The 23,993-nt window shown below is 42.5% G+C and overlaps 1 protein-coding gene across 2 annotated transcripts in view; it reads left to right on the top strand.

Annotated features, from left to right (window-relative positions):
* LOC129817185 (kelch-like protein 29) overlaps positions 1 to 23,993 on the top strand; it is a 369,971-nt gene that overhangs the window by 270,964 nt on the left and 75,014 nt on the right. For both annotated transcript variants that reach the window (XM_055872179.1, XM_055872180.1), the window contains 2 exons: positions 12,890 to 13,028; positions 21,462 to 21,658. In XM_055872179.1, the coding sequence (XP_055728154.1) occupies positions 12,890 to 13,028; positions 21,462 to 21,658 (336 nt within the window). The remainder of the gene's footprint in view (positions 1 to 12,889; positions 13,029 to 21,461; positions 21,659 to 23,993) is intronic.

The following is a 23,993-nucleotide window of genomic DNA, read 5'->3' as shown; positions in this document are numbered from 1 at the left end:
GGAAACAAGAACAAAGAGAGAATACGGCAGACAGAGTGGGAGGGTCGTCACAACTCGGAATGCCTTGAAGATCGACCAATGGCGATCGACTGGTTGGCGTCCACTGCAGCAGATTGTCATTATTCTCTTTTTTTTACTAGAAACTGTCACCGTGAGTGAGAGTTGATGATGTCATTTATGTTTTAGATAACTGAAGAGAGCTCTTGATGAGGCACAGTGCTATTTGTGTGATCTTAGGCTAACTATAACTGAGTTTATAGGACTTTTTATTTTATTTTTTTATAGGACTGTTGTAATTCACAGTCTCTTCTTGCTCATGTCTTAGGCTCTAGATGGTAACCTACACTTTGTCTGATAGAATACTCATTACTAAAGGTGTAAGAAGACCCTTGGGTTAAATTAGGCAGTGACTTACTACTAGAGGGACAAACAGGTACATATTTCCAGTTGAATATACTTTTAAAGTGCCATTTAAAAGTTCTCAGATAGCCAGTCCATTTCAGAAGCAGTTCAGTCACCTCCATAATCCCTCTTTAACCTGTGGTGAGAGTGTGCTGTGTCTGTGGTTATTGGGAAATTAGGATTAACCAGGCACATGCATTGGCTCAGCAGGGTCTGAGACATTTCATCTACAGTCTGTACGGTCCACTGAGAGACCAGACAGACAACCCACAAAGTCAGACCCCAACACTGACCTTTCTGCTTGGACACACACACACACACACACTGGCCTTTCTGCTTGCACTGACTTTTAGCTGTGACTTTCTACAGTTAGCCAGTAAGCACATCATCCACCTCGTCCACAGGCAGAGAGTGGTAACATTTATCTGCAGCAGGGTGTGTGTGAGGGAGAAAGGGAGTGAGAGAGAGGCTATTGCCTTTGTCTCTCTGTGGATCGTATTTATCACGCTCTTAGGGTCACCTTTCAATATGCTTGCCTCAAAAACAGCAATATAAGCAGATTTCAGTACCCTGAGTTTTTGCTAGCCTGTTAGGAGTCTCATAGTCATAGACACTCTCGTAGACAGGTTAGATTGTGAGTTAACTGGCTAGAGGCATGTTCACACGCTGGCCTTTCTATCTGCCTGAGTCACCGCAGCATGTCCTGTTCCTAAATATATATGAGAGAGAGAGAGAGAGATGTTGGCACGGGTGTTGGCAGGGGTTACAGTACCATACCTATAGTATAACGTTTGATATCAAATGCCAGTCAGGGGAAGATTTGTGGGTGACTAAACCATACCTTTACTGTCCACTCACCTGGAAATAAATAGTGTTTGATATAAAATGCCAGTGGGGTGAAGGTTATAACCGTGACTCAAATACCAAGACATGCTGCTGTTGTATCCCATGATATTTGGTGGGAAAACGTGTAGTATTCCTCACAGAGAAATAAGATCACACTGTGTATGCCTAGGAAGTCTGCAAGAAAATGTAGCAAATCGCCAGGGTTAAAGCCATTTTCAGAGAATAGACCTAATTAAAGAAACATTACTCATTATTATGAATGAATGAATGAATCTATGTTTAATCTATCTATTAATCTATGCCTTTACAAAGGTGTACAGTATTCCTTTTATAGAAACGTCACACCATTATCCATATGCTGACAGACTCTGAAATGAAATGATCAAGCTCAAATAAATGTGTTTAATTAATCGCACGTGGTGTATTTTTTAAATCTCCCGCATGCTGCCGTTGTTCACCTCTGTGGCGCTATAGTATGGATGTGTTTGGGGTTAGAGGGCGCTTTGTGTACCATATGGTAATTAGTGTAAAACAGTAAGTTAACATTTTAATTCAACCAGAGAATGAATACCGTTATAAACCCACTGTTCTAGTCAACCTCTCCTCCAAACATGGGTTATCTGCACTGGCCAGCACTTCCTCATCATAGCACCATTGTTAGGGGTTTATTGCGTGCGTGTGTGACAATGCGTGCATGACATTGTAGAATGTGACTCACTCGCCCCCGGAGCGGTGGACAATAACATATCCTTGAATAACACTTCATAATCTGTAGTGGGTGCCTGTTGCCTACTGAATCGTCCTTGGTTTCGAAATGCTGTTTTGTTTTTAAGTGAAGGAGAGGACAGGGAGCCTGTGTGGAACCCTGGATAGTTTGCTCACGCTCCCGTTTTTTCTCTGTCCGAGAGTTCTGTTTACTGGGAAGGGATGGCTTCTCCTCTTCCCTTACTGGCCCTTACTGTCTCTTACTGTCCCTGAGTGCTGCTAATGAGCAGCAGGAGACTGGAACATGGCGACCGGTTGGACAGACGCGCGCGCACTGGTCGTCCGGATTGCCGTTCATGACACCCCTCTCTCCCAGGCTCCCTAACACGACAACAGGGCCAATGACATCCTGCCATGCTGTCACAGCAGCCCTACAGCTCCCACAGCTCTGTTTGTGTTCTTGTATGCTCTCAGACTATTCTTTTGTTTGTCTGTGTACAGTTAAGTGATAATGCCAGAGAAGCCGGTGTTTGGAGGATATATTGGCACGGGTGTTGTTAGGCCCGAGATGAAGCCAAAGGCCAGGAAACCATGCCAATATATCCTACAAGCACTGGCTTCGAGGGCATTATCACTTTATACAACTGGGTACCAACCTATTCAAATGATTTACATATATTTATACTTACTATTTTACCCTTCCACAAGATATAGTTGCGACACAAATCTAGGTTTGCTACCCAAGGCGGCTGGTCGTTTGTTCTTTCGGTTCGGTTGCAAGAGACACGACCCAGTCATTAATTATTTTAGTTCTGTATCTATGGACAGGACCCAGTCGTTCGTTCAAAATGTTCTACTGGCTGGTAACGTCCTTATCCCTTGCTTGCTAGCTAGCCAACTACGGCTAATTTACAGTCACGTCAAACAGTGCAGCCAGAATAACAACAAAGTAGCTGCAATTCAATTCAAATTCTATTTGTCACATGCGCCGAATACAACAGTGAAATGCTTACTTACAAACCCTTAACCAACAATGCTTTAAGGTGTTTAGTCCCAGGGTCCTTAGCTTAGTGATGAGCTTTGAGGGCACTATGATGTTGAACACTGAGCTGTAGTCAATGAATAGCATTCTCACGTAGGTGTTCCTTTTGTCCAAGTTGGAAAGGGCAGTGTGGAGTGCAATAGAGATTGCATCATCTGTGGATCTGTTGGGGCGGTATGCAAATTGGAGTGGGTCTAGGGTTTCTGGGATAATGGTGTTGATGTGAACAGCACTTCATGGCTACAGACGTGAGTGCTACGGTTCGGTAGTCATTTAGGCAGGTTACCTTAGTGTTCTTGTGCACAGGGACTATGGTGGTCTGCTTGAAACATGTTGGTATTACAGACTCAGTCAGGGACAGGTTGAAAATGTCAGCGAAGACACATGCCAGTTGATCAGCGCATGCTCGGAGGACACGTCCATCTGTTTTAAGCTGTTTTCTAGTGACATTTATTTGGATACATCTATAACAATGAGCTAATGATGTGCGATTTCACCTGGCATAGAAAATGTGCTCTCTTGTAAGGACACTGTTGTTCAGAGGAGCTAGCTAACAACACAGCTAACACAATCACTTCAAACTGAAGCTGGAAAGACTGCAAATTAGCTGCACTGTTTCATTCGACCTGTTTTCTATTGATAGTTTTTATGGCTATATACAAATAACTATGCTTATTCATGATTTTGACAGGCTGAGAAAAGCTGCCTGCTTGTCTGTCTCATCCCGACTCCAAACTGTTTCAATTTGAATATTGAAACAAAGTTGCAAATGTCGGAAAGACAGACCGCAAGGTTTATCCAAATCTCCACTGTTGAAAACTGCATGTTAGTCTAAAAGAAATGTGAGATAATGTCTAGGTGCTTTTTATAGCTGAGATCAAGTTTATAAATTGCCTGGCTGGGCTGATGACAGTGGATTGCGTGTCAGATGGAACAGAGTAAATAGGCATTTTAACATCATAGATTTAGCCAGTGGTAACTTGTGGAATAGACACCGGCTAGAATGCGGTTTTAACCAATCAGCATTCAGGATTAGACCCACCTGTTGTATAATACCGTGTAGGTCTGGCCCTTGGGCCCAAGGGTATGGTAGAAGAAAGGACAGGGTAGTGGCCAGCGGTTTGATGATTAGTCGACTAGTTGAATCAGGTGTGCCGGTGTGTTTTTACACTGTTCTCAGTTAAGAAACACTGTGCAGTTGCGTGTGGTGCTGTCTACTATAATATACAAATATTATTTGGATCCCTCTCTATCTCTGTGTCTGTCTATTGGTGAAGAGAACAATAGCCCGCACCAGGTTCCATTTCACGGCTCCCAGGGGACACGGTTCCCTCTCTCTCGTTGGGACAGGGACAGTTACACAAGCCCACTGAGGATGAACGGCCAGCCTGGGCAGAGCAGAGCCGGGAATAGCAACGTCCTCATCATGGACTATTCTCTAAGACAGTGGTACCACTAGAATCAGCGCAACCATGGATTCCAGAGGGTTTTCACGGATTTCTGCCCTCACACCGGATTATTTGCCTCGAATGGGTATGAATCAACTGACGAGATGTCGAGAAAGGAATGTACAAAAGATTCTGAAAGGTGTGTCGTACTAGTAAGAATAAGTGTTCGGAGTAACAATGTTGTCGCTTACCTTGAAGTTGACACAATTTCACACAAGTTTTACAGTCGTGTGCTGGGTCAGCCTGCATGGATGTGGGCATGTTCCCGAATGAGAGTAAATACCTTTTCATGTTCGTTCACTCGCTGAAAGGAACACCTGGGCTGTTGTGTTTAGTTAGAATACAAATAGGCTCTCAATTACCCATAATTCCTGTTTTCCAAGGGCATTTTTTGCATACGGGTAGGCCTACATAGTTGTTGCAGTTATAGATCAACAGTAACAGTAACGTAAACGCGGTTTCTGACCTGCGCTAGGCTGTGAAGCTACCATGCTTGCTGCTACTGTTGTTCCGCAGTCATTACGTGGCGAGGTAGGCTAGGTTTTTCCCCCAAGTTGGTGGATTTAAATCCGCTCCATCAGGGCTGCTGTGTGACAGCCCGGTGGGGGGGGGGGGGGGGGGTGCAGCTGTCTGTCGTTCGGACTCACCTTTCAACCAGGGCCAATTGATCTTGTCTTTATGAATGAAGAACTATGGCGGTGTTTATTCTGCTTCGTGAAATACCCATCAGCTTCGTGGCGGTCGATTGGATACGGTGTGTCACGCTTAGAGACACTGGCACGTCCGGTGCAGTATAGCAGCTGTCTGAACACCTAATGTTGGCATGTCTTCAAAACCCCCCGTTTTAATACTTAATGGATCGGTCCACTACTGTCACAAGGGGATGGGATGGGTTGTCACGTTTAACCGCCAGTCAAGACGCCATTTTTTATTATATCCATGGTTTGTCTGTGGTTTTCATGGGGCTTAATTAGTAACTTATTCTATTGTTAGCTAGCTAAATCCTTGAATATATGTTTTTTGTGGCTGATCTGTTTTTGAAATATAGTTTAATACCCACTGGCTTTTCTTTAAAATGGCTATATTTTTCCCCCAGATTTTGGTCATTGTGCTTTCGGTTAAATCCACTCTCTGTATGCCAGAGCCTTTTCCCATATTTTCTGTATACACAAAGAGCTTTTGGATGAGGCTCAGATTGGGAAAGCTTTGTGTGGTGTGAAAGGTCTTTGTGTGCATTTACAGTGACCTCTCTCTCTCTCCTCTGTTTGCCCGCCCTGCTGAGAGTTCTTCTTAGAGAACTTATTTCAGATTGGCCTGTCTATTGATACATTTCTCACAGGGTTTTTTTGTGCCAGAAAAGAGCCATTTTGACAAGTCTTTTGTTCGGCTCTCTCTGTCAGTTTCTCTAAATATATTAAAGATACTCCTGTTATTGCGTTTTCCCCCCCATTTGGCTGGAAGAAGTATTGATGTGGTCAATTTGTCATCCAGAGCATTCTCATTTGACCAAAACTCAGCAAATGGCTAAATTCCCTGTATTTTAAATGCATGTTATTATCAATATCTATATTATTATAGTTAAACATATTATTATTGTCTTATGTGAACAATATTATTGAAATACTTGTTAAATGGATTCTAATAATACTTTATGCCCTGTTAATAAATGTTGATAATAATGCATTTAATAATTATTTATTTGAATAACATGTCAGTAAACAGAGATTCCCAGTAAATGAAGTTGCCAGGTTTGGCTGTTTGGTCTTTGGGAAAGAAGCGTCTTAACTGGTGCAAAATGGACACCTGAGGATGAAAGAGAATTAGCTTGAATCACACTGGTAGGACCCAGCCTCCTTCGCCTACTTTTACTAGATGCAAATTCAGCAAGCACTACTTGAGTCCAGCCTAGTCATAGGCATGAAATGATTTACTCAATACTGAAAATTAAAATCCATGTAAAAATCCATGTCATTATTGTATGTTTATTGTAATTATGTTTCATAGTTTCTACTTTGACCTACATATGACTTTCACAATCAAACATACTGTAGCGTCGCTGTTGATCATAGATTGCCCAATATAATAATGAATCCGTTATACAGATTTAAGTTTATTAAACTCATGATAAAAACATTTCAAATGCCTATATTTTCATAAAGGGGCACCTTTATGCCCTTTGGAGACTTAAGTTAATAAAATCTAATGTTACAAATATATTAACATTTCAATTTGAAAGAGAATATATTACTTGATCGTCCGTTATATTTCTTTGCGATGTATTTCAGCTTTGAAGTGCCACTGACGTGACCTTGACATCGTTATTCCCTTAGTCTATATACAGTAGTTAAATTCATTTGATCAATCATGTAAATTCTGGATAAAAAAATAAAATCTTGGCTAAAATGCATTTTTTTGTAGGGGTGAAAATACAGTTAAGACTAATTTTGAATATGGAATGTAACAAACGTAGTGACCCATTAACGGTAAACTAACAACATCTCTTAAGTTAATTTAGCAGTAACTTTATTTTATTCCCATAGTATTTTAATCCAATTAATATAATTTCACATTTTCTGGGAATTAAATACTTCTATAAAAAAATTTTTTTAAAAGAAGCATTTTTTTAAAACGTTTGTTTTACATCTATGCTGTCTCAACTCAAAGAGAAACAATCCTTTTTGTTGTATTGTTTTACAACTAAATGGAGTCCTTAGACAAGAAGGAGATACCGAGTGAGCCAGGTTCTCTTCAGATTGAACAGCATTAAGTGCATATATTATAGTAGCTAAAAAAGCGGCTAGTACTGGGGTCAGTATTGAGCTACTGAGCTGGATGTTGAGTTATTGATTAGCTAAAATAGTTATTTCAGGCTAATTAGAGTGGTAAAGGGATTGATTATAAATAGTGTGAACGAAAACAGCGACCAAAGGGTCAGACTGTGCACGTCCATTTTACTAGCAACACTTGAATGCATTAGACTTCTTGACTTATGTGAAATATCATCACGTTGCTCCAGGGTTATTGGCAGTGTCTTTAATAGCCTAGTATTTTGAACTGCAATCAACAGAAGAGGAAGGAGTCTGAAATATATAAAAAAGTACAGTCTAAAGTCTATCAAAAATGCCTATTCTTTATTTATATTACAAAAAGCATTGTGAAAAATAGATGTGATGTCAAGTATATGTATAATATATGCTTGGGATATGCAATTTTTCAATATTTTCATAATTTGTATTATTTAAGACCACATGCTGGTAACGTACCGTATTAATTTGCACAGTACATAATTTTTTTTAGATGTACTTTGTTGCAGTATTTGTAGATGTTTATTTATCTCATGGGCATCAAGAACTTTAAAGCCTGGTAAATTCCGAAACGGACTATCCATTAGACTTATGTATTTATTTATTTATTTTATTCCAGGATGGGCTACTTCATTGTTGTTTTGGTCACATAATTACTTGCCAGATTCATATGATTGTTTGTCCCTTCATTTACCCTTTATATAATGCCAGAGATTTAGTTTTGATTTAGTCTTTCATGTTGAGAACACAATTTATGTTAATTGATGTATTAGGTGAGGAGTGACTAGAATTGATACTTGAATTAGGGATGCAGGTCAACGAGTATTTCAGCTAATTAACTGAAACTTTACGTATCTGCCTGCCACCGTAAAGGAAAGTGTGAAGCGTCACAAAGTTCAATGTAGAAAATACTTTTAGGATTATCTTTCTCTAAATGCATGACTAATTTGTTCGCCATAAGGAAATACCAGTATTACGGGAAGGTTTGGCTTTGGCTATTAGAGCCGATGTGTGGTGAGCGGTCTGGTACAAAATGGCTGCCGTGCTTCACCGTGGTGGGTGCTGTTGCTACACATCTTTGGTGGATGGGGTGAGTCTTGAGTCGAGCTGTAACAGGTTCAGTGGCCCGTGCACCCCTACTGTACATTAGATTGGTTCTATGTAACCTTCCATTTGGTTTGGTTCTCCGACGGTTCCGTTATTACGAATCACATTTAATATGTGCAGCACAAACTGTGACATCCATTTTTCGCTTCAGATGTAGAAAGGACATAAAATGGCTGTCTTTCAGAGAGACCCTTACGACCAAAAGATACAACCATAAAATGGCTCCGGATTTTGCCAGCCAATGGCATGCTCTGCCGTCTCTTCCCAGTAGCCAATCACACAACGATGCATAAGGATGCCTGTCTCTACGTCTGTACACAATACACAGAGTGCGCTAATTGGCTACTGTGAAGGGACATGGGCGCATTTTCCTGGGGCAATGTTATGGTCGTGTAGGGTTACTAGGGTGAGCAGCTGAATTGGCACACTCTCTAAATGTTCCCATATTGCTCCCAGAGTTATAATGAAGCATGTTTCAGAAATCTCTGGAATGATGTGAAGAGTCTGTGGATATTCTGTTCTCCTTTCACGTGGTATTGTAAATGTACTATCGGTTTGTGAGATCTCTTTGTTCCCTTGAACCGTTCAGTGGAATTCAACGGAAGTACCAATATCCTTATAGAATAATGATCCGTAATCAGTGTAATAGTGCACAGGTTTCCTCCTTCCTTTTCGACATTGCCTTCAGTATGTACGTGTGTGTAGAAAAACGTCTAGGTGTGCGTCTGATTTGGTCGTTGGGCAACGGAACCCGACAGCGTCGCCAGTCCCATTCTCCACTAGTGTAGTGAAACAATGTGGTTATCTTTCTAGACCTCCGTGGGTCATATTGAGTGCGACTCTCCTCCTCCACACTCCCTGTCGACAGAGAGGAGAAAGGAGACGCTGCGTGCCGTTTCACGCTCCCAGACATGATGGGTTGCTCTAGGGGAGTGCGGCGTGACCGTCGACCCACACAAATATACCATTAGTACCTTTTCCATCAGCCATTCAGGTGTGTCCGTCCTGCACTCAGGGGGGGAGGGAGGGGGGGGGTGCATTGTTTGCTGAAAAATATAGTTTCATTTCTCTTTCGCTCTCCATTCTCGTTCTTTTTGCCAGAATCTGAGTGTTGGGGTAAATGGGTGCCGTGCACTGTGCTAAATTGAAGGTGAGAGCCATATCGGTCGCTGGAGACACACAATGCAAACTCCAATTACCATGTATTCACTATTCACAGTGGCCGCGGCACGCCACGCAGGCAGCACAGTAATCAGATAACTGCCCAACCGCCAAGGGCCAAGCAGCACTGGAGCGCCGTGTAGAGTAGTGTGTGAGAGTGGCAGAGAATGTGGAAGGGCAAGGCTAATGTTACATTTCTGTAGAGAGTGTTGTGCATGTACGATAGGAGACGAAATGAAGTGGCTCTGACTCTGTCTGCAGTACGTTACATGATTGTGCTCTTATCCCTTAGCCGAGTATCTCTGTCTCTCTGTCTCTCTCTCTCTCTCTGTCTCAATGTCTCTTTGTCTCAGTCTCTCTCTCCACTTGATTTGATATTGTTGTTCACCCAAATGATGCCAAGGCAGTTCATATCCCTCTGGGGTTTTTTTTGCCAAATATTAGGCCTATTTATTGATTCATTACATTTTTTTTTCATTCTAGCATTGTATTCAGTGTGGTTAATGGTCAGACACGGGCACTTTCAGTCAGTTAATTCCTTGATGTGATACGTCTGACAAGGACGCTCTGCTTAGAGAGGGTTTTTCCACATGCAGCCACCCAACGACTCCGTCTTGAATTGCTCTTATTTGTCATGCGGCTTAATGCTGTATAATTTAGTTTGCTAAATTAATTTGCCAGTGAGCTGCTAGTGTCAGTCAAGAGAAAGTGGAAGCTAAATGAGGGAATATTTCCAGCCAAACAGTGTGGCTAATGTCAGAGCAGGTTAATTGAATCCTAGGCGTTCGAGTCGGAGTTGAGCTTACGGTAGGTAGACTGACTGAACGTTTCATGACTATTACACAAACTAAACTGCTTTACGTTTATTTTACAGTGGATCCAATTGCTCCTCTGATTAGTCACGCATTAACGGGTAGATGGGGGTTATGTAAGACGTGCGCACACGCATGCAATTACAGACACGCATGTACGCACACACACACACGCACACACACCTCCTCTGTTTTACAGCACATTTGAGACCAATAACGAGTTAGGATTGTACAGTAGCAGCCCATTGGTCCATGGCTAAGCTGGGATCATTTGGATGTTGGCTGGGTGTGTCAGGGCAGAGTTCAGTTTAATTCATAGTACATGTCTGCAGGTCTGTGATGGTCCGTTACGGCCGTCCACAGCTGAGGGTTTTGCAGATGCCACCTTGTGGATTTGAGTGTAGCACGAGGAGACATGGCCTGAGTTCTGCAGAGAGTTGGAGAAAAGCTGTGTACAGTCAACTGCAGGATGTGGTTCTATGTAGATATTGCCCTTAACCACATATCTAGGATCAGATTATCCGAACCGCTAATAACTTTTACAAGAACGTCTTATCTTTTACAAGGGTACATGGAAAGTCGAAGAATACAAAAATATCTGACCCTATTGGACCGACCAGGGTCCGACTTTTACACTATTAAGGAGCAGTGCTGATGGTTTCCTACTGTACAGTATTAAAGGTACAGTGCTGCTGATGGTTTCCTACTGTACAGTATTAAAGGTACAGTGCTGTTGATGGTTTCCTACTGTACAGTATTAAAGGTACAGTGCTGTTGATGGTTTCCTACTGTATAGTATTAAAGGTACAGTGCTGTTGATGGTTTCCTACTGTACAGTATTAAAGGTACAGTGCTGTTGATGGTTTCCTACTGTACAGTATTAAAGGTACAGTGCTGTTGATGGTTTCCTACTGTACAGTATTAAAGGTACAGTGCTGCTGATGGTTTCCTACTGTACAGTATTAAAGGTACAGTGCTGTTGATGGTTTCCTACTGTACAGTATTAAAGGTACAGTGCTGTTGATGGTTTCCTACTGTACAGTATTAAAGGTAGTGCTGTTGATGGTTTCCTACTGTACAGTATTAAAGGTACAGTGCTGTTGATGGTTTCCTACTGTACAGTATTAAAGGTACAGTGCTGTTGATGGTTTCCTACTGTACAGTATTAAAGGTACAGTGCTGTTGATGGTTTCCTACTGTACAGTATTAAAGGTACAGTGCTGTTGATGGTTTCCTACTGTACAGTATTAAAGGTACAGTGCTGTTGATGGTTTCCTACTGTACAGTATTAAAGGTACAGTGCTGTTGATGGTTTCCTACTGTACAGTATTAAAGGTACAGTGCTGTCGATGGTGTCCTACTGTACAGTATTAAAGGTAATCCTGTTGATGGTTTCCTACTGTACAGTATTAAAGGTAGTGCTGTTGATGGTTTCCTACTGTACAGTATTAAAGGAAGTGCTGTCGATGGTGTCCTACTGTACAGTATTAAAGGTATATTGCTGTTGATGGTTTCCTACTAGATAGTATTAAAGGTATAGTGCTGTTGATGGTTTCCTACTGTACAGTATTAAAGGTAGTGCTGTTGATGGTTTCCTACTGTTTAGTGTATTAAAGGTACAGTAATATCGATTGCCCTCTTTATATACTGTTACAGATGAAACGCTGGTCCCCTGCTGTCTCGTACACTCAGTGTCGCCTCATGGTGCCTCATTAAAACAATAGAAAAACCCTCTCCTCTAACTCTGTCTCTACAGCAGGCCCTAGTCCTCTCGCTGACTTCCCCATACAGCTCAACAATGGGCCTGGTTTGCTCGATGCATTTACTAGGTTGCTTCTTCATGTTGCTGAGCGATATTTAGGAGATTAACATTTTTTTGAGAGTATGACAGGCGTGTAGTTTTCCTTCGTGTTTCTGGCTTGGACAGTGTTGTTTAATTCAGCGAGGTTCAATGGGTTAACGTGCCCAGGGTACGACGGCGGATGCTCCTGGTAAAATGCCCAAGAAATATGACTAACTATGAATAATGTCTCTTGTTTTTTTCGACGCACGTTCATTTTAGTCGGTTCTACATTTGATTCGGTTCCTTGAGTTGAATTCATGGTAGTATGCAAATGTACACAAGCCACACTGTAGTCAAACAAGTGTCTTGTCTTTCATATGAATCCTAACCGTTGGTATCAGCTGCATGCGCCTGTGAATACTCGTACACCTTCTAGACGGTTCTGCTTATAATCACTCCACTAACTCCTCAGTACAGAACTGTGGAACACCTGAGCTTGCTTATGTTGTTATACATGCACACGTTCCCCGCCTGTAACACTGAAATGTTTATGAAACTGTATGTATTTTCCCTTCTCTGCAATGTAACGAAGCTATTAAGCCTGGCCGGTAATAATGTTTTTATAATCAGCCATTTCTATTGTTCCCCCTCTACTTCTAATTACCATGATATATTTCTATAATCATATTTGTGTGTATATATATATATATTTAAAAAAAGAGCCAATTCTAATTCTAAAGCGGAATATGGCCTTGTCTTGTCTCTTCTTTGTTCTACAGAGATGTTGAAGGAGTTGAACCAACAGCGCAGAGCGAAAGAGTTTACAGACCTGAAAATAATTGTTGAAGGCAAAGAGTTTGAAGTCCACCAAAATGTTCTAGCTTCCTGCAGCCTTTATTTCAAGGACCTGGTGAAAAGGTTTGCCTTCCCCTCCCCCTCCCTCACCTGCTTTTGATCCAATCTGTTCTTTTCATAGGGTGCATTTGTGTGGCTTTTTTTTTCTTTCCTCCCCCCCTCCCCCCTTTTTCTCTCTTGCAGGTGTGTGAAGACTTTGGTTCCTATCACAGGGCCAGCAGCCTCCTTCTCCTCCCGCTCCAAATGAATGTACCTCTAAAACCATGGGACAGAAAAGGTCACCTGAGTCTTTACCTTTTCCTTACCGTATAGAGACAAATAGCTGCATTTCCATTTTGATGAGCAGAGAAAACGTTCAATGACTGGGGGGGAGGATTTTTTCAACACTCACCGACTGTAGGGGGCTTTCAACCGAATGAACAAAACTGTAGGTGACCATTAGTGCGTTAAAAAGATGGGGACGCTTCAGAGTTGAGAACAAAGGAGAAAACAGACAGAGGCACGTCTCTCACCACCACACTACTCTTTCAGCCAATCACTATTTTCACAGGTTAACACCATTCTCCATGTTTTCACTTGAAGTGGATCTGACTAGTTCCCCGTTAGTCTATCCCTCACATGTCTCTGGGCTGTTTTGGTTCTATATTATGTGGGTGTGTTCGTGCAAGTGAGTGTGTGTATGCTGATGTGATTGGAGGTTTACCTGCCAGTGCTAGTATGTGTTCCTTGGTTGTTGTTGTGTGTGCGTGTCTGTGTGTGTGTGGGGGGGGGGTGGTTCTTCAAGCTGAGCCAAAACCATCTCCTAGCGTCCTCACCCTGACTTCAGATTCTTGCAGGTGTCCTGGAACCAATGTTCTCTCGTCTCCTTGACATGTGTGTTTGTTCTCCTGTGCACCGCGCACAGACAGACAGACAAAAGACTAGAGAGAGAGAGACTGTACATTACAATAGGAAGCGCCAGTCTAAAATCTGAGGGAGGCTGCCTGCTAGTTGCCCTGCAGCCAAGCTGGCTCTATTGTGAGATCATCAGAGGGCGCCACGCTGCTTATCAGACATGGAGGCGAGCCAGCCAGGAGATGCTTTGTGTGTGTCACTCACATCAGCATGCACAATGCACAGGCCAGAAGAACACACTCTCTCACACACACACACACACACAAAAACAAACAATTGTTCTTGCTGAATGGGGACGCGCACTGAGAGAACAGCGAGCACCAGCCCTTTCTCAACCACACCCTACTCATATTCACACACACAGTACATCACAGCCCACAACCTTCAGTTTGCTACAGACAGACTTGTGTTGGTGGAGCTGTCGATAGGATTCCCCTGTTTCTCTCCCTTATCTGAGCCAAAGTTAGGTTGTGCATAGAGAGTTAGGTCCTGCATAAAGAAAAAAGACTGGAGTGAGTTAGGTCCTGCATAGAGAAAAGGTCCCCAGAAAGTCACAAAGTCCCCATAGGAGTGGAAATCATTTGTATCAGGTTAGGTTAATCTGCCTGCCTGCATACATTCTTATATTGTACTTGCTTAATTTGGCTGCTTGATAGAGAAAATTCTCATTAAATGTATAATTTATTGTAAAATGACATTAATTTGTCATCCTAACGTGGGCCTTTCTCACCTAGATTAAATCCAAAATAGAATTTCTCATTTAACCGTACGGTTAGTGGTATATTCCATGAATATGGATGTTATACTAATCAATAATTGTATCACTTTTATAATGGTATAATTATGAATCGCATAAGTTCAAGTTGTTATGCCGTTGTTGGAATTCATCACGGCATGTACAGTACAAATAGAACGATACATGCTCTTGACTTCATAAGGCATGTGGCACCTCTCGGTTTTACTGGCGTGTTTACTGTCAAACACAACACAGAGAGAGGGAGGGCGGGAGAGAGACTGAGAAAAAAGCCATGCCGTTTTAGCTCGGGCTCTCTGAGGTGTTGCGCAGTCAGGTAGGGTGTCACTGAGTTGGTTAAAGAGAGAGAGAAACCAGAGAGAGAGAGAGCGAGAGAGAAACCAGAGAGAGAGAGAGAGCGACAGAGAGAGAGAGAGAGCGACAGAGAGAGAGAGAGAGCGACAGAGAGAGAGAGCACCAGACAGAGAGAGAGAAACCAGAGAGAGAGAGAGAAACCAGAGAGAGAGAGAGAAACCAGAGAGAGAAAGAGAGCGAGAGAGAAACCAGAGAGAGAGAGAAGAGAAGGTCCCCGCCAAGGGTCCTGTCATTGAGTTACAGCGTCGCTGTGCCATTCAGGTCACTCTCCAGCCGCCTGTGGAATTATGCTGATGCCACACACATGCCCCGCACCGTGTCCAGATCTTTATGAGGTCGAATGAAAGAGAGAAACGCCCTCTTCACGCTCTCCCTGTGCTGCCCACTACCTCCCGCCATCGAGGTACTCACTGCTGTCGGGCCTCCCTGTCAGCGCCTCATAAACTACCACAGCGTGTGTGTGTGTGTGTGTGTGTGAGGGGAGGTGCAGGCCTATATAACTCTAGTGTTATCCAGACAGCCAGCCTTCACTCAGAGAAAGAGATGTAATATCAGAGGTTGAGCACCTCTTCCACACACACATATACACATATACACACACACACAAGAAATGTAAGTCTAAATTGGAACATATGCCCAGCTGGCGCTTCGTGAAGTGGCTAAGTGATGATGAAATGCTTGTTTACATTCAGGAAAGTCATTTTCATTTAGTAGGTTATGGTGTTTACTTTTTTAGTTAAGTAAATTGCAGAGCAATTTAGAAAATGGTTTTGAAATATATATATTTTTTATATGATTATATTTTAATCATTAAAGCTACAGTATGCGAGTTTGGGTGAGATTAGGTTTCTGTGTAACATTTTATTTGGATAGATGCTCTACAGACTACCAGTAACATTTCAACTATCCACTAACCCTAACCCAGGCTTGAACCCTAACCCTAACCCTTGCCCTAACCTTAACCTTAGCAAGCAGTTGCTTATCGACAGATAGTTTGTTCCATCTACAGATGGAAAATCCGGACGATCCAAATAAATTGTGACCGTTTTCGGTATAATACCCAGGATGTAGTTCTAGCTATTTCCTGTTGGCAGCATTTTAAGATATTCATAATATTCAAAAAAATGTTGTCGATATTTAATGTACGTTATAAAACGCTAAATTATAGTCAGTTTGGTGAAAGGATCAGTAAAATTAGATTAGGATAGATGAGTAGCAATTAATGATCACTAAAGATGAAACCATGACAGATGTTAACAATGTCCATACAGTTGAACTGGTGATGTATAACTGCAATCTCGTCAATTTTATGTAAATCATAAAAATCTGCCTTTTTGTTAAATTTCCCACCCTTGTAGACTATAGTATTGTATTTCGATAAAATCTTAAAGAAACTCTATCGTCTGTCTGTCTGTCTGTCTGTCTGTCTGTCTGTCTGTCTGTCTGTCTGTCTGTCTGTCTGTAGAGTTAATGTATCTCCCTCCTCTTTCGCATTAAACTTGTCAGAAATTGCCAGTCGTCCCAACCCTGCTACCTGAATGATGTAACACGCCCGGCACTCACCCACCAAAAACCTATTACCTCCCCTTTAGAGGCTTCTGCTGCTCAGCCCAGAAAGACCACAGACCAACGATCACCCCCAGTAATTCCATTTTCCCCATCTGGAGTTTCAATAAGTATGCTCTGCACCCCCTTAATTTATGGGCACAGTGCATCTGGTGCAGCTCAGCGGCAGGGCCTAGTGTAAAGGCACACACTGTCTGAGCAGTCTCTCTCTTTCTGTTTTCATATGATTCTGTCTAGGGCTGTGATAATACCAGTATCTCAATATTTTTTCCATGCCAAAAAAGATAACCACGGCAGACCTAACTCTTTGGTCCCATAAAAACCTTCTGTGTGTAAAATAAATATACTGAACAATAGGCCCACCCACTTGGGAGCCAATCCCACCCAATGGGGAGCCAGGCCCAGCCAATCAGAATGTTGTATTTTTTTTTTTTTACCACAAAAGACATAAATACTCCTCAGAACCCTGCCCCCTGTCCCCTCTGACAATCCCGCAGGTGAAGGAGCTGGATGTGGAGGTCCTGGGCTGCTGTGGTTACACATGGTCTGTGGTTTTGAGGCTGGTTGGAGATACTACCAAATTCTCTGAAATGACATTGGATGTGGCTTATGGTAGAGAAATAAACATTGGATTCTCTGGCAACAGCTCTGGTGGACATTCCTGCAGTCATCATGCCAATTGCATGCTCCCTCAGAATTTGAGACCTCTGTGGCATTGTATTGTATGACAAAACTGCACATTTTAGAGTGGCCTTTTAGTCTCCCCAGCACAAGGTGCACCTGTGTAATGACCTGTCAGGTGGATGGATTATCTTGACAAAGGATAAAATGCTCACCAACAGGGATGTAAAGAAATTTGTGCACAACATTTGAGAGAAATACGCTTTTTGTGCGAATGGAACATTTCTGGGATCTTTTATTTCAGCTCATGAAACATAGGACCAACAATTTACATGTTGCGTTTATGTTTTGGTTCAGCGTAAATGTGACTCCAACTTTAGAGCTGTTTTCTTAAAGAAGTATCACGATACTCGTATCGTCACAGCCCTAATTCTGACTGAGCCCGGGCAGAGTCTGTTATGAGTCGGAGAGGAGAAAGTAATACTAAAGCTTTTAGTCTTCCGTGTCAACATGTGCTCTCTGGGTGGTAGAATCCTCCAGCTGAGATTCCAATAAACGCTTACTATTCCCCTACTACTGTCCTGTCAGTTAGACAGTATGCATTACCGTCTACGCAGCAGTTAAAACTGAAATACATTGAAATAACACCATTACAAGCAGAATGAGGTCATCTCAACCAGCTGTACTGTAAGCCGTATATATGGTCACAGCAGTGGATAGCATACACAAACCTAGACTCTGCTCTGAAAGATCCTCTGAGTGTCGACAAATCTGAACAAGACTTCTATCCTCCTCATCCTCTGTCTCTACAGAAGCACTAGCCATAATAGAAAATAGTTCAAAATCCTAATCCTTTTCTTTTGTCCAATTTTATTCTCTTATATAGCAGGGTTTACTTCACTCAGTGCTTCGCGCTTAAGACACAAAACAGCAGTGTGTCCACAGGGTTGGGGTGTCGAAACACTAACTATAATCAGTTATGTTACCAGCTAAAATATTGTAATCAGATTACATATACTTTAAAAAAAATCTACTTGATTACTTCTTGGGTTACATTTAAATTCAGAAAGGATGTTGGCAAAAAAAATACATTGACACCTTTCTGTTTTCTCAATGACATTCAAATTCAGCATTAAAAAAAGGTGCAAGTGTGAGTTTGTTCCACCTGAGCGAGACTGACCACAAGTCAGAGACCACTATGAAGATGGATCCGGTTTTGTCTTCCTTTAATGCCTCTTAAGGGGAAAGTAATCCAAAAGTAATAAAGTAATCTGATTATGTTACTGAGTCTGGGGTAATCCAAAAGTTACGTTGCTGATTACAATTTTGGACAGGTAATTAGTAACTATAATGGATTACATTTAGAGTAACCTGTCCAGCTCAGGATATGATTCTGAACCGCAATGCCCACAATGTAATGGGTTAATTAACCTAACTATTAGCTGTGCCACTCTGCGGCCGCTCAAAACACACTCATGGTACCAGTGTACGTGCTGGGCCTCGTTGTGTGGCTCAGGGTTGTTACTGTACTTGTTAAACTTCAGGAGGGGTGTCTGAAGTGGCCTCCTCTTCTCATCTCATTTCCTTCATCTGCAATCATCTGAAAACACATTGTTGGACAGGGGAAAGCAATGTAGTGGATGCCCAGGTATTTGCTTGGAGAGGAAGCCACTTTTGACTATTGAGATGCAGCCATGGACCCATTACTGTCACTCTGCACACCTGGACGTGCCTCAATAAAGAGACGCAATAGCTAACCCACCTCACCCATTGTCATGAATGTAGCCTCAAAAAGCCTCCAATACAAACAAACAAACACAAACTAAACTCTAATTACATCGTCAAACGGGCAGGCACGCTATGTTAAATCCATGTTTGATTCATTATGGCTGGTGACAGAATAATAAAACAAGTAACATTTTAGTTTTCTCACACACAAGTGGATGAGCTTGGATTCCTTTGAGCACACAGAGTAAAATGTCTGCGGGAATCAGGGTATTTCCCCAGCTGAAATTTGAGAAAACATGGTGAATGTGGTCCCTATAAGATAGTCCTTTTTGCACAAGGGACACATTTAGAGACCCTCTCTTTCTGCTCCCCCTTTCTGACCGTCTACGCTGAATGAAATAGTCTTTCTTCGGGAAAAGAGTGGTGCGTTTTTCGTAAACAGATTCCTCTCTCAATTTCTCCCTCTTGTTTTACTCTCCCTTGCTCTCTCCCTTTCTATCCCTCTTTTGCATAAAAAAAAACAAGTCTGCAATCAGACGCAGCAGTATAAACAGCCACCTCTGTGAGAAGAGGCGGAAAGACCATTTCCATAACAAAAACACTCAGGCAAAACAAATTGCCACTCGAGCCGATTCCCATTGCACTAATTGACCTGGTTGATGAGCATGCTCTTGTTTTATATATATATATATTTATTTATTTTCCCTTTTTCTTCTTCTTCCTCCCTTCCCCACCGTCGCTTAACCCTGGACTACACCCCCAACCTCCCCCTCCTCCCCCCTTTTATCTAGCTTTAGTACCGCCACAGCATAGGGCGGGAAGGCAATAACATAACAACACTATGGCTTTTTGCTTTGCAGGAGGAAAATAATAACTATCTTGGTCTTTCCAGCCTCCCTATGTCCATCTATGCAGAGACAGATCCCCATTGTCTTGTTTATTTTTGCGTTGTCCTTCTCCTCCCCTTCTCTCACCTCCTAAGATGGCTCAGTGACTACTAATGTCAACTACGTTCATATACAGGCATACAGGCTACTGGTGAATGTGGCAGCGAGCTGGGGGCAGAGGCTTTGGGCTTTGGGTTTAGGTGTGCTGGGGGGCAGGGGGGGTGGGATCTCTTATTTAAAAGACCCAGGAACAGTCATGGACCCCACCCCCAACCCCACCTAATCCCTCCCAACCCCCCTCTGAAGGATGGCTGCTGGTCCCTGTGGATGAACCAACCCTCTTCCTCTCATCCCCCCCCCCCCTCTCTCTCTCACTCCCACTCCTTCCTCTTCACTCGAACCATCCTGTCCATGTGTCTGTGTCTGTGTCCGTCTGTCTGCATCCTGCATCAAAACTGTGTCTGACTGTATGCTCTGTAAAAGCTATTTAATCGACTCTCACGCCAACCCGGTAAGAGACAGTACCACTTGAAACAGACAGACACTGAGCATTATGCAGTGTAGCCAGTCCATATGAGCAACAGAAGGAGAATACACCCCATCCATCTCAATCGTTGGTAGTTTTCATATTGTTTATGTCCACAGCCCTCGGGGGAAGGACACAGTATCTCACACTGCATTCTGGGGCATTGATTCTGTTTATTTTGCCCTTGACTAGATTATGTTGTGTCACATGGGACATTCCGGCGTAGAGTTAGAACACATCAACTAATTACTGATCCTGATGATGTCACAATGCAGGCGGACTCTAACGCAACCAATCGCCATGAGGCTGGGGGGACTACATTAGCTAGAGAGAGCCAACCCAGCACCACAGTATATGGCTATATGAATCTGATTTGTAGCATGGATATACAGCACACAGGATAGTCATACAGTATTGTAATAATAATAATATGTGTATTTTATGTAGCGCTTTTCATGACAAAACAGAATCGCAAAGTTGTTTAAAAAAAAACACAGGACAAAAAGCACAAAAGCAAATCAAAGGATCTGGCAGATTCTTGGGAGACTGGCTTCAAGATTGTAGTATTGGGCGCAACAGTATGCTAGCCTTCAGACATACCACAGCTAACATAGCTTAAGGTCTTCCGTTACAATAACATTGAAACATCAGACAGCTACAGTAACATACCTAGTGGTTTTCCAATCTGTCAGTGCATGTATGGTTTCATCACCCCTTCCCATCTCTCTGTCATCTGTCTGCCATTAGCATGTATGCATCTTCTTGAATAACTATGCATACATGAGAACACCCATGTCAAAGCATGCCTTTTTGGATATTAATTTGCCATGATGAAGACAAACAAATGACTTGTGCTTTCCTAATCCTTGTTTTGAGAGAACTGTTTTGTTTCAGATGGAGCACAAACTACCATAACTGTGTGCTGTTACAAACCCTAGTCGCTTACTGTAAAAACAATAGACCCCAAAAATAAATTCTCTACCTTTTACTTTGTATTCAATTGTATTGATTCTGCTATTTTTCCCTTGTTTTGTAAAGACCCAGGTTGTGTGTGTGCGAGTGTATGTGAGTATCTGTGTGTAGCTCTTGTCCTAGTTGTGTGTGTATGTGTGTGTGTGTGCGTCTCTTCGGTGTCTAACTCCCGTCTACCGTGGTTGGTTGGTCAGGTCGTCAGGGGAGACGAGGAGCGGGGAGATGCTAGAGCTGCAGATGAGCGACATTGGAGCTGAGGTGTTGGAGCTGTTGCTGGAGTTTGTCTACACGGGCTCTCTGGTCATAGACTCCGCTAACGCCAAGACACTGCTCGAGGCCGCCAACAAGTTCCAATTCAACACCTTCTGCAAAGTCGGTGTGTCCTTCCTAGGTATGTACCTATGACATACAGTTGAAGTCGGAAGTTTACATATACCTTAGCCAAATTACTTTTAAACTCAGTTTTTCACAATTCCTGACATTTATTCCTCGTAAAAATTCCCTGTCTTTGGTCAGCGAGGATCACCACTTTATTTTAAGAATGTGAAATGTCAGAAAAAATGGGAGAGAGAATGATTTATTTCAGCTTTTATTTATGTCAGACGTTTACATACACTCAATTAGTATTTGGTAGCATTGCCTTTAAATTGTTTAACTTGGGTCAAACGCTTCGGGTAGCCTTCCACAAGCTTCCCACAATAAGAATTTTGGCCCATTCCTCCTGACAGAGCTGGTGTAACTGAGTCAGGTTTGAAGGCCTCCTTGCTCACACACACTTTTTCAGTTCTACCCACACATTTTCTATGGGATTAAGGTCAAGGCTTTGTGATGGCCACTCCAATACTTTGACTTTGTTGTCCTTAAGCCATTTTGCCACAACTTTGGAAGTATGCTTGGGGTCATTGTCCATTTGGAAGACCCATTTGAGACCAAGCTTTGACTTCCTGACTGATGTCTTGAGATGATGCTTCAATATATCCACAATGTTCCATCCTCATGATGCCATCTATTTTGTGAAGTGCACCAGTCCCTCCTGCAGCAAAGCACCCCCACAACATGATGCTGCCACCCCCGTGCTTCACGGTTGGGATGGTGTTCTTCGGCTTGCAAGCCTCCCCCTTTTTCCTCCAAACGTAACGATGGTCATTATGGCCAAACAGTTCTATTTTTGTTTCATCAGACCAGAGGGCATTTCTCCAAAAAGTACGATCTTTGTCCCATGTGCAGTTGCAAACCATAGTCTGGCTTTTTTTATAGCGGTTTTGGAGCAGTGGCTTCTTCCTTGCTGAGCGGCCTTTCAGGTTATGTCGATATAGGACTCGTTTTACTGTGGATATAGATACTTTTGTACCTGTTTCCTCCAGCATCTTCACAAGGTCCTTTGCTGTTGTTCTGGGATTGATTTGCACTTTTTGCACCAAAGTACGTTCATCTCTTGGAGACAGAACGCGTCTCCTTGCTGAGCTGTATGACGGCTGCGGGGTCCCATGGTGTTTATGCGTGTGTACTATTGTTTGTACAGATGAACGTGGTACCTTCAGGCATTTGGAAATTGCTCCCAAGGATGAACCAGACTTGTTTTGTTTTGGCTGATTTCTTTTCATTTTCCCATGATGTCATGTAAAAAGGCACTTAGTTTGAAGGTAGACCTTGAAATACATCCACAGGTACACCTCAAATTATGTCAATTAGCCTATCAGAAGCTTCTGAAGCCATGACATAATTTTCTGATGTTTTGCAAGCTGTTTAAAGGCACAGTCAACTTAGTGTATGTAAACTTCTGACCCACTGGAATTATTATACAGTGAATTATATGTGAAATAATCTGTCTCTAAACAATTGTTGGAAAAATTACTTGTCATGCACAAAGTAGATGTCCTAACCGACTTGCTAAAACGATAGTTTAATAAGAAATTTGTGGAGTGGTTGAAAAACAAGTTTTAATGCCTAAGTGTATGTAAACTTCTGACTTCAACTGTAGGGTGTGGGGCGATGTGGGTAAGTAGGTGTCTCATCACACTAAGCCTAAGTTTCTGTCTTTGGCACATATTCCCTAGCACCCTTTCTGACAGGTGTCCAAATTTAGCGTAAGTTCCCCCCCCGAAGTAAAAGAGAGAGACATAATTTTGCTCCCTATCTCGGTTTGTCTCTTGGTCTGTCTCTAGGTCTGTCGCTCTCTCTTCTCTCGGCCCTCAGGAGTTGGGAGGCGCCAGGACAAAAGGTCAGGGAACAATTGTCAGTTATATGTCAAATCCTCCAGCGTAAGCTATGATAGAACCCACAGACCGATCGATGCCTACACACGGTGGGGAGGGAGGGAGAGGATATGGGTCTTGGAAAAGGAGGTTGGGGGAGGGGTGTTTGGATGGGTGGCGGGGAAAGCCCAGGGGTCAACTGAGGAGCAAATGCGTACTCATGGGTTTAGGAGGTCAAGGGACTGGGAGACGGTAAATGTCAGATTATACCTACCATTTAATAGAGATGGTTGGGGAGATGTGGAGAGAGCTCTAAGACAAGGATAGGATGTCTGGCAATTGGATGAAAAAGGTCAGAGCAGTAAAAGGGAGGGGGAAGACACTGAAAATAAATATCGATTTGTTTTTCACATTTCGTCCGATGATATGGACTTGTGAAAAACATGGAAACCGTCTGTAGTGTATTTAAAGACTTCAATCTGAGAACATGATTCATGACATTTGAGCATGTTAGAATAGAGACCTAATGCT

The sequence above is a fragment of the Salvelinus fontinalis genome, chromosome 20, assembly GCF_029448725.1.
Source record: "Salvelinus fontinalis isolate EN_2023a chromosome 20, ASM2944872v1, whole genome shotgun sequence".
Lineage (NCBI taxonomy): Eukaryota > Metazoa > Chordata > Actinopteri > Salmoniformes > Salmonidae > Salvelinus > Salvelinus fontinalis.
Note: the sequence above shows the minus strand (reverse complement) of the source record. Positions and strands in the feature narration are given on the sequence as shown.